The 13,855-nt window shown below is 45.1% G+C and overlaps 1 protein-coding gene across 5 annotated transcripts in view; it reads right to left on the bottom strand.

The window, feature by feature from the left end:
• The window catches only part of LRRCC1 (leucine rich repeat and coiled-coil centrosomal protein 1), a 111,236-nt gene that overhangs the window by 23,309 nt on the left and 74,072 nt on the right, over positions 1-13,855 (bottom strand). For all 5 annotated transcript variants that reach the window (XM_077270750.1, XM_077270749.1, XM_077270752.1 and 2 more), the window contains 3 exons: positions 7,647-7,848; positions 5,498-5,683; positions 4,097-4,271 (listed from right to left, as the gene is read on the bottom strand). In XM_077270750.1, the coding sequence (XP_077126865.1) occupies positions 4,097-4,271; positions 5,498-5,683; positions 7,647-7,848 (563 nt within the window). The remainder of the gene's footprint in view (positions 1-4,096; positions 4,272-5,497; positions 5,684-7,646; positions 7,849-13,855) is intronic.

Raw genomic sequence — 13,855 nt, 5'->3', positions numbered from 1 at the left:
AAATTCTCAGTTAGAGCCATTGTTTGCTAAGAGGGCTGTGTGACCCTTAGCTAGATACTGCCCTAGGTAGGTGAGCTTGTGTAGAGATAGCATAACAGAATTGTAATTTTAGAGAATTGTTAAGTTTGTGAATCTCTGCGCTGCACCGCTGCAGGGGATGCATCTTGCACTCATCTAATTACACCCATGCTCTGGGTAACTCCCGGTTACCACATTAGGCAGAACCACAAGTCAGGCAAATTATAGTGTAGCTAATAGAACATACTGGGCCTATCGGTTGTGCAGTGCAGGGGTCCTACCTGATCCGTGCTAGGTGTGTGATAGGTAACTGTGCTTCTTGCTGTTTCCGGGCTAACACAGTTTTCGTTGTTAGTAAAAACTAGTTCCTTAACAAATTGCCTGGTCATGTCCTTAGTCCTCAGCCCGCTGTAATCTGGGAGAGACCACTTTGGTACACTGTCTACCCACCCATGATGTCACACTGGGCCTACTAATCTAATAACATGCCAGCAGATAGGAGAAAATTGGCAGGGCTATGGTCTGGCAGCCATGGACTACCGACTTGGCTATTGACCAGGATGCTGCAAATCTTTTTGCTCGATTTTTCATTTGATAAAGGTTATAATTACATACGGTAACTGTTAACATGAATGTTTTAACATGTATAACTGTAAAATTATTACTAGATGCACAATGTCCAAAACTCAAAACGTGCACTTTTTCTATTGTCTGATCTAATGACGACTAGATATTGTGGATTGTGTGTGAAGCATATCGTCCCGCCTGTCGTGAAGCATATCGTCCCGCCTGTCGTTAAGCATATCGTCCCGCCTGTCGTTAAGCATATCGTCCCGCCTGTCGTTAAGCATATCGTCCCGCCTGTCGTTAAGCATATCGTCCCGCCTGTCGTTAAGCATATCGTCCCGCCTGTCGTTAAGCATATCGTCCCGCCTGTCGTTAAGCATATCGTCCCGCCTGTCGTTAAGCATATCGTCCCGCCTGTCGTTAAGCATATCGTCCCGCCTGTCGTTAAGCATATCGTCCCGCCTGTCGTTAAGCATATCGTCCCGCCTGTCGTTAAGCATATCGTCCCGCCTGTCGTTAAGCATATCGTCCCGCCTGTCGTTAAGCATATCGTCCCGCCTGTCGTTAAGCATATCGTCCCGCCTGTCGTTAAGCATATCGTCCCGCCTGTCGTTAAGCATATCGTCCCGCCTGTCGTTAAGCATATCGTCCCGCCTGTCGTTAAGCATATCGTCCCGCCTGTCGTTAAGCATATCGTCCCGTCTATTCGTGAAGCATATCGTCCCGTCTATTCGTGAAGCATATCGTCCCGTCTATTCGTGAAGCATATCGTCCCGTCTATTCGTGAAGCATATCGTCCCGTCTATTCGTGAAGCATATCGTCCCGTCTATTCGTGAAGCATATCGTCCCGTCTATTCGTGAAGCATATCGTCCCGTCTATTCGTGAAGCATATCGTCCCGTCTATTCGTGAAGCATATCGTCCCGTCTATTCGTGAAGCATAACGTCCCGTCTATTCGTGAAGCATAACGTCCCGTCTATTCGTGAAGCATATCGTCCCGTCTATTCGTGAAGCATATCGTCCCGTCTATTCGTGAAGCATAACGTCCCGTCTATTCGTGAAGCATATCGTCCCGTCTATTCGTGAAGCATATCGTCCCGTCTATTCGTGAAGCATATCGTCCCGTCTATTCGTGAAGCATAACGTCCCGTCTATTCGTGAAGCATATCGTCCCGTCTATTCGTGAAGCATATCGTCCCGTCTATTCGTGAAGCATAACGTCCCGTCTATTCGTGAAGCATAACGTCCCGTCTATTCGTGAAGCATAACGTCCCGTCTATTCGTGAAGCATAACGTCCCGTCTATTCGTGAAGCATAACGTCCCGTCTATTCGTGAAGCATAACGTCCCGTCTATTCGTGAAGCATAACGTCCCGTCTATTCGTGAAGCATAACGTCCCGTCTATTCGTGAAGCATAACGTCCCGTCTATTCGTGAAGCATAACGTCCCGTCTATTCGTGAAGCATAACGTCCCGTCTATTCGTGAAGCATAACGTCCCGTCTATTCGTGAAGCATAACGTCCCGTCTATTCGTGAAGCATAACGTCCCGTCTATTCGTGAAGCATAACGTCCCGTCTATTCGTGAAGCATAACGTCCCGTCTATTCGTGAAGCATAACGTCCCGTCTATTCGTGAAGCATAACGTCCCGTCTATTCGTGAAGCATAACGTCCCGTCTATTCGTGAAGCATAACGTCCCGTCTATTCGTGAAGCATAACGTCCCGTCTATTCGTGAAGCATAACGTCCCGTCTATTCGTGAAGCATAACGTCCCGTCTATTCGTGAAGCATAACGTCCCGTCTATTCGTGAAGCATAACGTCCCGTCTATTCGTGAAGCATAACGTCCCGTCTATTCGTGAAGCATAACGTCCCGTCTATTCGTGAAGCATAACGTCCCGTCTATTCGTGAAGCATAACGTCCCGTCTATTCGTGAAGCATAACGTCCCGTCTATTCGTGAAGCATAACGTCCCGTCTATTCGTGAAGCATAACGTCCCGTCTATTCGTGAAGCATAACGTCCCGTCTATTCGTGAAGCATAACGTCCCGTCTATTCGTGAAGCATAACGTCCCGTCTATTCGTGAAGCATAACGTCCCGTCTATTCGTGAAGCATAACGTCCCGTCTATTCGTGAAGCATAACGTCCCGTCTATTCGTGAAGCATAACGTCCCGTCTATTCGTGAAGCATAACGTCCCGTCTATTCGTGAAGCATAACGTCCCGTCTATTCGTGAAGCATAACGTCCCGTCTATTCGTGAAGCATAACGTCCCGTCTATTCGTGAAGCATAACGTCCCGTCTATTCGTGAAGCATAACGTCCCGTCTATTCGTGAAGCATAACGTCCCGTCTATTCGTGAAGCATAACGTCCCGTCTATTCGTGAAGCATAACGTCCCGTCTATTCGTGAAGCATAACGTCCCGTCTATTCGTGAAGCATAACGTCCCGTCTATTCGTGAAGCATAACGTCCCGTCTATTCGTGAAGCATAACGTCCCGTCTATTCGTGAAGCATAACGTCCCGTCTATTCGTGAAGCATAACGTCCCGTCTATTCGTGAAGCATAACGTCCCGTCTATTCGTGAAGCATAACGTCCCGTCTATTCGTGAAGCATAACGTCCCGTCTATTCGTGAAGCATAACGTCCCGTCTATTCGTGAAGCATAACGTCCCGTCTATTCGTGAAGCATAACGTCCCGTCTATTCGTGAAGCATAACGTCCCGTCTATTCGTGAAGCATAACGTCCCGTCTATTCGTGAAGCATAACGTCCCGTCTATTCGTGAAGCATAACGTCCCGTCTATTCGTGAAGCATAACGTCCCGTCTATTCGTGAAGCATAACGTCCCGTCTATTCGTGAAGCATAACGTCCCGTCTATTCGTGAAGCATAACGTCCCGTCTATTCGTGAAGCATATCGTCCCGTCTATTTGTGAAGCATAACGTCCCGTCTATTCGTGAAGCATAACGTCCCGCCTATTTGTGAAGCATATCGTCCCGTCTATTTGTGAAGCATATCGTCCCGTCTATTTGTGAAGCATATCGTCCCGTCTATTTGTGAAGCATATCGTCCCGTCTATTTGTGAAGCATATCGCCCCGTCTATCCTGAAGCATATCGTCCCACCTATCGTGAAGCTTTTTAGGGTTTCATTACAACGCACAATGGTTTGTACAACACAATTCAGATAAAGTCTGAAAGGAGAAATAATGCCAACTCCTTTAGGGCATGCTGACATGGTCAGGGTCTTCTGCTTGGATCCCCCATAGAAGCTAGATTGATGTGCTCTACATTGGCCTGTGATAATACATATTCACATAGAATGCGCCCAGTCACATAGTTTCACCCAGTAACACCATCTTATCTCTGGAGATTGAAGCCAGATCGGTGAAAATCAGCGGATTCTTAAGATTATATTCTAGTTAGAGGGGACTGTCTTTGCAATATACAACTAAGAAAGAAAAAAAAATACAGTTCTGTAAAACTGAATAATAGGATTCAATGGCTTCACCTTGCTGAGTTAATTCTTGTCCCCAGATTTTCCTTTCCGCTTTTAATCCATCGATCAGAGACTCTTGGGCTGTGAGCTGTGATATGAGTTTGGATTTCTCCTGCTTCAGTAGCTCAATCTGAACAGTTTTTCCTTTTTCTTCTTCCGCCACCATCTCCAGGCTGCGTATTCTGCTCTATGGTAAGAGTAGTGTCCATATTAATCAAAGCGATCAAAGCCTAATCATAGATTACAACTCAGAAGATTTGAATAGTCTCAAAAAAATGAATTTAATGTGTCTTAAGGAATTGTATGATCCATGGTAATCCAAGGAATCACATCTTCTTAGCATGTGAGGTTGGGATCATTAATGGCGAGGGCCCCCTGCATCCACTGAAACTCAAGTGTCCTCCACCATAAGTCTTGTAGCGATATCATGGGACATCTTAGTAGTGATGTCACCAAAGGTAGCATTTACCATTGGTGAGGTCTGGAGATCACAGAATGAAAAGTGTCAAAACATGTGTCCATGTGATTAAAATTCCTAGTCTTTCTGAAATATATTGTTAGGAACATCCTACCTTAAAGAAGAAACTTTAAAAAAGGAATATGTCTGCTGGATTTCACACCCAAAACTATTTTTATGTGCATGTAGCTCTTTCAAAGACAAGTCCAATAATACCATTACATGGTCAGTCCTTTCCTCTTTTATTGAGAAATCTGTATTTGAATTGACATGCACATAGCTATGATACATCTGAAGCCTCTGTCACCCCAGCTCTCTTCCCCGCCTCCTCAAGCTTGACCCACGATGACTCATTTGAATGGAGTCACACATCATAGAGGCCATCAGTCAGGCCAGAGGAGGGGGTGCTGGATGGGGAATAGAGCTGGAGTGACAGAGGCTTCAGATCTATAAATTACTTCCTTATCTTCATATGCATCTAAATTCCAAGGCTGATTTCTCTACATGCACATGTGGAGATTTAAAACAGCAACATCTATTTATACAATTACCTTAAATTGTCATCCACTTCCGTCTGGACTTCCTCGAATCCCACAATCCACCGCGCCGCACAGGAAGTACGCCAACCGCCATATTGGAATACCCAAGTGATGGGTATTCCAACATGGCACCCGCTGGTGGTACCAGGCCCTTACGCAGTACCACCAGCGGGTCATCGCCGGACACCCTGCTGCTGGGACTCCCCCGCCGCAAGAACCCCACACCGCAAGGACCCTTCCCCACCTCTGGGATCCAGGCCGCCACTGGGATCCAGACCACCGGGGCACCCTCCCGATGCGATAGCATAGGGCCTCCATCTAGTATACATATAAATAGCTTGGAGGGTGAAATCCTGCTGACAGATTCCCTATAAAAAAAAAAAAAGGTGAAGGCACACTACACACACACAAACCTACTTTGAGAGAATTTATGTTATCATGCTTTGCTTTGGTGACGTCTGCTATTCTGGTCTTCTGCTCCTTTACCATGGTAGTGAGCTCCTGAATTAAACTCGCAGATTGCTTCTCTTTATGGCGGCTGTGAGAGAGCGCTTCTTTATGTTCCGCTAGCTCTGCCGTGACGATATCAAACCCATCTTTAACCTATCACATTGAGAACCACATTTATGTTCTACAAATTCTGCGGCTGTGATAATTAACAACTCATTAGAAATTTGCTTTACTTGATAAATTCTCCTAGATGTGATTGGTTACCAAAATGTAGGGTCATTAAAAATAGCACTGCCCCAAATCCGTCCATATTGCCATGTGCCACAATAAATCCAGAACATTTAATTACTCTCAGATATAATCACTAGTGATGAGCGAGTATACTCGTTGCTCAGGTTTTCCTGAGAATGCTCGCGTGATCTTCCAGTATTTGTAAGTGCTCTGAGATTTAGTTTTTGTTGACTCAGCTGCATGATTTACAGCTGCTAGCCAGCCTGAGTGCATGTGGGGGTTGCCTGGTTGCTAGGGAATCTCTACATGTGTCCAGCCTATCTAGCAGCCGCAAATCATGCAGCTGCAGCGACGAAAACTTAATCTCTGAGCAGTCACAAATACTTGAGATCACTGGAAAGCCCGAGCAACGAGTATACTTGCTCATCACTAATAATCACTTTTATAGACGCTTTTCAAAAGTTTCTAGGTGCAGATACAAAGTGTGCAAAACACATCATAGATTGCAGGATGCGGGTAAATTGTGGTGCAATCTGTGACAGAAGTCTGAAGTGATGACCTACACTTGCCTTTATACGAGACGCGGAGTTATTGTCTCTTGGCCATTACCACAGACCGTGCAGCGAATTAGTCTTGCTGTGCGACATTATCCACAAATCCCTTACAAGTTTTACTTTTGAACTTTAGAAAATGGCAGTATTCATGGTAAGACCTGATTACTTTCAGCCAACTATTGTCAAAAACAGCACAGTTTTTGTCAATTGGATGAGGACTTCAATAGAGAAGTGTGGAGGAGATGACGGGCAGAAAATCATTGCACGCAGAATTTTCTTCTTCTGTCACAATAAACAGATTCATTAGGAAACATTTTGTAACAAAGCAGATTTCAAGGTCACAAAGATGTAAAATAGACACGAGACCCACGGAAAGTGTAAGCTCTTGTGTCTACACATAAAAGAAATGACAAAGCCTTCATTTCCATTACATGACCTGCCGGGAAAGACGGTTATATACTGTAATTATGGCCAGAAATACAAGAGGCTATCAAGGAAGATCTTTTCAGCAGCAGAATATGACGTTTTTAAACTGTAGGTAAGAGGATTGAAAAAAAAAAAATACTCCAAATTTTTTCAGTCTGTTATTTTTTAGGCGAGTTCCTTAATTACCTGGTGGTTGTTTGGCGGAAAACATTTTTTTTTTTTTTTTTTAGACCCATTATGAGCCTATAGTAAATGAAGCAGTTCTCACCTCACTGGTTACCTGCCAGCCCAATTCTTCCACTGATCTCTACTTACTGCTGCAACGACATGTGACCACTGCAGGCAATCACTGGCTGCAGCGGGTCACTACTGTGGCCAAGGATTGGCTACTGTGTCTCATGTCCCCAAGTCAGGAGGTTGTAAGTAGCTAGGGTTAGGGTTTGGATCAGTAAAGAAAGTACTGGATCTTTAACTTTTTAACCCATTTTGAGTCTTAAAAAAAAAAAAAAAAAAAAAAGATCACTCACTTGACAACCTCTTAGTATGTACAGGTTTTTACAACTAACAGACGCTGAAGACCCGGTGTCGGCCATAGTTTGTAGCTTCCCTGTGAATTCTGTATTACTGGCCATTCACAGTGAATGGCCAGAAGGGACTAGGAATACAAGGGCTATAGTTATGGTGCTAGAGGGGGTTTGATCACGTCAACAAACCACTCAGACACAAGGAATTTAACTACATGACTGCAGAGGCTTTGCACAGAGTAACTGGATGAAGAAATTTGAGGAGACGTACAAAGAACTTTCCTGCACATAATTTTGGATCTCGCCCAATTTGACTGGCCCTCACACAATAAAATGTCAACTTCCCATTTAGACCTCTCCATATTCATCATACGGCAATACCTCTTTAAATCTTCCAGATTCAATAATTAGAGCAGTACGAAATTCGTCTTCTAGATCCGTATATTGCTGTGACAGCGCTTTCATTTTCTCCTGAAACTCCTTGATCTGCTGATTATGGAGGCGTTCTGCTCTAGACACCTCCTTAGCCACAGCTTCTTGGAACTCGGGCCCAAGTAACGACACTCGCGTATCAAGCTCCTTTCTAGAGATGAAGAACACATTGTGATGTAAAGATAACCCAGAAATGGTAATGTATGCAAGGATTCACGAATATGGACTTTTTATCTTTAAATTCTACAACTCTCAGTTCCTGAGCTATGGACCCTCCTACCTGTACAGTATGTAAATCTAGAACGACTGGCCAACTGGGCATGGTCCTTTTAAGAAAATGTCACACCCCTTTGACTGACAAGACTAGAGTTATCTAGGGGGAGCAATAAGAATAGCATTTATCAGGAACATCGAGGTACAGGAAAAAATGCCAGAATCAAGGGAACAGAGGCAATTACACCAGGTAAACAAAAATTACATTGAAGGCAAGTGACAGGGTCACTTTAGAGGGAATCGGTCACCAGGTTTTTGTTCAAAAGAAGCTGTCAGTTTGCACCCCCTAGGGGTGTCTGAAATCAGGCAGAATTACAGAATTTATTAAAGGGAATCTGTCAGCAGGTTTTTGCTATGTAACCTCACGACAGTGAGGTAGGGGTTAAAATGCTAAATTCAACGATGTGTCACTTATCAGGCTGTGTGCTGTTTACAGAGAAAAAGAAAAACCAGTTCCAGCTCCATAATAAAATTCAGGCTTTGTAACTTTATTGAATCCTGTTGAAAACGGTGACTGTACAGCTCTACAAAGGCAAACGGGAAAACGAGCGACGCGTTTCGATCTGGAAGGATCTTTTTCCAAGCTCAATGAAAGTTGCTTGTTCAGCTTTTTCTACCACACTTTTTCCTTCCACTTAACTTTTCATTAATATGCTTCTTTAGCAATGACCTTTTGTGGCTTACCCTCCTTGTGGAGTGTGTCAATGACTGCCTTCTGGACATCTGTCAAGTCAGCAGTCTTCCCCGTGATTGTGGAGCCTACTGAAACAGACTAAGGGACCTTTTTAAACGCTTAGGAAGCCTTTGCAGGTGTTTTTTGTTAATTATTCTAATTTACTGAGATAATGACTTTTGAGGTTTTCATTGGCTGTAAGCCATAATCATCAACATTAACAGAAATAAACACTTGAAATAGATCACTCTGTTTGTAATGACTATATATAGGGATTTTTGTGTACTCACCGTAAAATCCTTTTCTCCGAGCCATTCATTGGGGGACACAGACCATGGGTGTATGCTGCTGCCACCAGGAGGCTGACACTAAGTATTACAAAGAAAGTTAGCTCCTCCCCTGCAGTATACACCCCTCTGCTGGCTCCCAGCTAACCAGTTCGGTGCAAAAGCAGTAGGAGATCAATAACAACATATAAGCGTATAGCATGTCACATTATATATGAGAGTATAACATATCAAATGATAAAAACAAATACAACTAATAATAGGGAGGGAGCTGTGTCCCCCAATGAATGGCTCGGAGAAAAGGATTTTACGGTGAGTACACAAAAATCCCTATTTCTCCTTCGCCTCATTGGGGGACACAGACCATGGGACGTCCCAAAGCAGTCCCTGGGTGGGGACAACATCAGATCAGGCCGTGTAACCGCTACTTACAAGTGCGCCAAGGCGGCCTGCAAAGTCCGCCTGCCCAGACTCACATCTGTGGAAGAGTGTGAATTATAGTGCTTCAAGAATGCATGCGGACTGGAGGAATTCGCAAGCTTGCGGTCGTGCTTGCCGACGCCTGGTGCCTAGAGCCCTGAGACAGGGAGATAGGCTGACATCTAGCACGGAAGGACTCCTGGATGGTGAAAAGAATCCACCAGGCTAACGTGGCCGATGAACACGGCTAAACCCTTCCTGTGACCGTCGGGAAGCCTACTTACCATCGAGAAGCCCAAGCAAAGTGTCCAACCTTCGGAAGGACGCCGTCCTCGATACGTACCCACTTGGAGCACTCACTTCTTCCAGATTATGGAGAACCCATTCCGTTGTGTGGACTGGAGCCGAAAGAGATGAGAGGACGATGCCCCTGCAACAGTGGGAATACAAAACCACCTTGGCAACGAGGGAAGGGGATGGCTTGAGGGCAACGATGCATTGATGGTAATAAGGAAAAAAGACTGAAAAGCTCTGAAGACTCATCAGGATGACAAGAACGCAGAGAAAAAAGGGGAGTGACGTTCCCTGATAGTAAAGTCCTTCTGGATCGAAAAAGGAGTCTACTGTAAGATCCCCAGGACCATTAAGGTCCCCCAGATCTAACGGTACGCGGTAGGGAAGAACTACAGGTGAAGGCTCCCTGCGAGAAGGTCCATATTTCCAGTTTTGACGAAATAAGACGGAGAAATACTAGTACCGCAAGCGAGAAAACCTGACATGGTCAGTGCGGGTCTCCTGGGATCACTGGAGGCCTTTTCTGCTTCCAAAAGGATCTCAAGACGTAGTGGAAGAGGAGTTATGGAAATTGGTACCGTGGAAGAAACGGAGCATGCACTGCGATGGACTTGGATCTTGAAGCCAAACCATGAACTGGAGTACATAGGCGTTCAGCTTGGACGCCATCCGACCTACATCTGGAGTACTCCAGTGAAGGCAGATATGAAGGAAGACTTCCGAGTGAAGTTCCCACTCACTTGAGGAGAAAACCCTGACGGCTGAATATGTCAGCCGCTCAGTGTTCTACTCCAGGGACATGTACTGTTGAGATCACCGAATGATAGATCTCGGCCCATCAGAGAGTGCGAGGTACCTCGGCCATGGCGCTTGACTGTGGGTACCTGCGAGATGATTGACGTATGGCACAGCCGTGGCATTATCCAAATTGAAGACGGATGGTTGACCCGCCTAAGGGCAGTGGACCTGCTGTAGGATTAGCCGTACTGTTCGGATCCCCAGAGAAATGATCGGGAGAAGAAGACGGGCATTGGTATCCCTAATAACCATTGGACCAGAAGAAGGCTCTAGATGAGGAAGGAGCTTAGAGACTACCTTTTGAAAGCCTGATTGACTTGCTGAAAACGAGCGGAGCAAAAGAAAACTCTTCCGTTTTCGTCTTATTGCTCAGAACCCTCCTAGCTAATTGAATGAACCGAGGGAATGAGTGATCAAGTGCACAAGCTCCGTGTTGAAGGGCCACGACCTTGACTCGAGAGAGAGAATTACCATCCTTCTTGTGCAGGATCATCGTCAAAGAGGATCTGCTGGGCTGGGAATGAGGAAAAAACTTGTCTAAGTTTAGATGCTAGCCCAAGTGAGAGGGTATTGCAAGTGATATAGACGACTTAGCGTAGTCCTTGTAGAGCGGCTAGAAAGTCGACCGAGTAGGGCAGGACGACCATGTTTCTAGGGTGCAAGAAGCACATGACAACTGCTATGAGCGATGCGACCACTGTGGTGCGGTAGCCAGGCTGAAGGGCGAGGTCGTGACTTGAAAATGCTGTTCGCGAATGGAAAGGAGAAGAGATAATTGTAGAGGGGAAAAAAGTAGGCATGTGAGGGTAAGAAAACCGAATGTCGATGGATGCCAGAAAACTCCACTTTTTTTTTTTTTTTTTTCGTTGAATGGCTGAGCGGAGGAACTGCCTCTGAAAAAGGAGGGCTTTGTCAAAGATTGTTAGAATGGTTTGAGGTCCAGGAATGATCATACTTTTCATTTTCTCCTTCGTGAAACCAAGATCTCTTAGATCTAGACTGTCCAGGACAATGCTTCTACTGCTGGATGGGTCTGTAGAAAAAATACGATCCCTTGTTAGTCTCCCGCTCAGAAGATTTGATTTGAATTGAAGTAGATAAGGTCTCTGACCGGGAGACTATTGGTCAAGCAACATCATGTGGCGCTAAAGAAGGGTAGAGCGCTGAACCCGAAGCCACAAGACGGAACGAACCAGATTTGCTATCTGACCGTCTGTGGTTTTTTAATTGATGATACATCGGGCAGGGATACTGGTAGGTATACCACAAGAAATTCCACCCGGTTAGACTGCCAAGTGGCAGAATGCGGGGCTGCAACCAGCAGGCCTCTTGCCATCTTCGTGCAGAGTAGAAAATTAGGAACCTTCGATCCACCATTCTGTTAACAGGGAATTGGAGAGGAATCGTCCGCTTTCTTGCATCATCCCCTAAATTGATACAAAGGGGGGTGCTCGGACGCCAAAGATGTGTGCCTCTGTACATCCCCAGAGTTGAGGTCCCCGGGTGGACAGGGCAGGTTGTTTGGCATAAGGCCTGGATGCAGAAGAGGATACAAGGAGGCGACACTGCATGTGTTCGTCTGTTGAAGATGTGGGGGGAATCGGTGCCCTTAAAAGGACCCGTCGCCCATAAAAATCAGACCAGGTATGGCAACCAACTTAGCGGCTTCTGTCCAGTGAATTGCTCGTCGATTTGTTGATGGTATAAATAGGAGAGTCCCTCCTTTTCTGAAGCTCTTGCAATCCAAGGCAATATGCGATCCATATTCAGCGTTGTTCTCAACAAATCATGGGGGAGAGATTAGGAAATGAAAAACTTCCGTTTTGCAGACGCCTGTACGTTTTTCTAGAACACTTGCGGCCCCTGCTGGCGGACGCTCCCATGTAGGAGAGGGACCATGTATCTCGGTCCTGCGAGCACTCCGAGCCACAGAGGGTTCACAGAGGGATTCAATCTCTTGGTCTGAGAAAACCATGGGTTGCGGTTAGAGGATGAGTGGCGAAGGCTCCTGAGCTCAGTTAGGGTGACCAGCTTCGGATTGATGATGTGCCCTTAAGACCAGTAAATACTGGTCATGCGCCTTTAAGACTAGGGAATACTGGTCGTGCGTCTTTAAGACCAGGGTATACTGGTCTTGTGCCTTTAGGAGGAGGGCATGCTGGTCATGTGCCTTTAAGAACCAGGACATACTTGTCATATGCTTTGAAGACCAGGGCATACTGGTTATGTGTCTTTAAGTCCAGGGCATCTTGAACACGTGCCTTTAAGACCAGGGCATACTGGTCATGTGCCTTTAAGTCCAGGGCATATTGGTCACGTGCCTTTAAGACGAGGGCATACTGGTCATGTGTGTTTAAAACCAGGTCATACTGGTCATGTGCCCTGAAGACCAGGGCATACTGGTCATGTGCCTTTAACCCCTTCATGACCCAGCCTATTTTGGCCTTAATGACCTTGCCGTTTTTTGCAATTCTGACCAGTGTCCCTTTATGAGGTAATAACTCAGGAACGCTTCAATGGATCCTTGCGGTTCTGAGATTGTTTTTTCGTGACATATTGGGCTTCATGTTAGTGGTAAATTTAGGTCGATAATTTCTGAGTTTATTTGTAAAAAAAACGGAAATTTGGCGAAAATTTTGAAAATTTTGCAATTTTCACATTTTGAATTTTTATTCTGTTAAACCAGAGAGTTATGTGACACAAAATAGTTAATAAATAACATTTCCCACATGTCTACTTTACATCAGCACAATTTTGGAAAGAAATTTTTTTTTTGCTAGGAAGTTATAAGGGTTAAAATTTGACCAGTGATTTCTCATTTTTACAACAAAATTTACAAAACCATTTTTTTTAGGGACCACCTCACATTTGAAGTCAGTTTGAGGGTTCTATATGGCTGAAAATACCCAAAAGTGACACCATTCTAAAAACTGCACCCCTCAAGGTGCTCAAAACCACATTCAAGAAGTGTATTAACCCTTCAGGTGTTTCACAGCAGCAGAAGCAACAAGGAGGGGAAAAATTAACATTTAACTTTTTAGTCACAAAAATGATCTTTTCGCAACAATTTTTTTATTTTCCCAAGGGTAAAAGGAGAAACTGGACCACGAATGTTGTTGTCCAATTTGTCCTGAGTACGCTGATGCCTCATATGTGGGGGTAAACCACTGTTTGGGCGCACGGCAGGGCTCGGAAGGGAAGGAGCGCCATTTGACTTTTTGAATGAAAAATTGGCTCCAATCTTTAGCGGACACCATGTCGCGTTTGGAGAGCCCCCGTGTGCCTAAACATTGGAGCTCCCCCACAAGTGACCCCATTTTGGAAACTAGACCCCCCAAGGAACTTATCTAGAAGCATAGTGAGCACTTTAAACCCTCAGGTGCTTCACAAATTAATCCGTAAAAATTAAAAAG

Source organism: Ranitomeya variabilis, chromosome 6 (genome assembly GCF_051348905.1).
Source record: "Ranitomeya variabilis isolate aRanVar5 chromosome 6, aRanVar5.hap1, whole genome shotgun sequence".
Taxonomy (NCBI): Eukaryota; Metazoa; Chordata; class Amphibia; order Anura; family Dendrobatidae; genus Ranitomeya; species Ranitomeya variabilis.
Note: the sequence above shows the minus strand (reverse complement) of the source record. Positions and strands in the feature narration are given on the sequence as shown.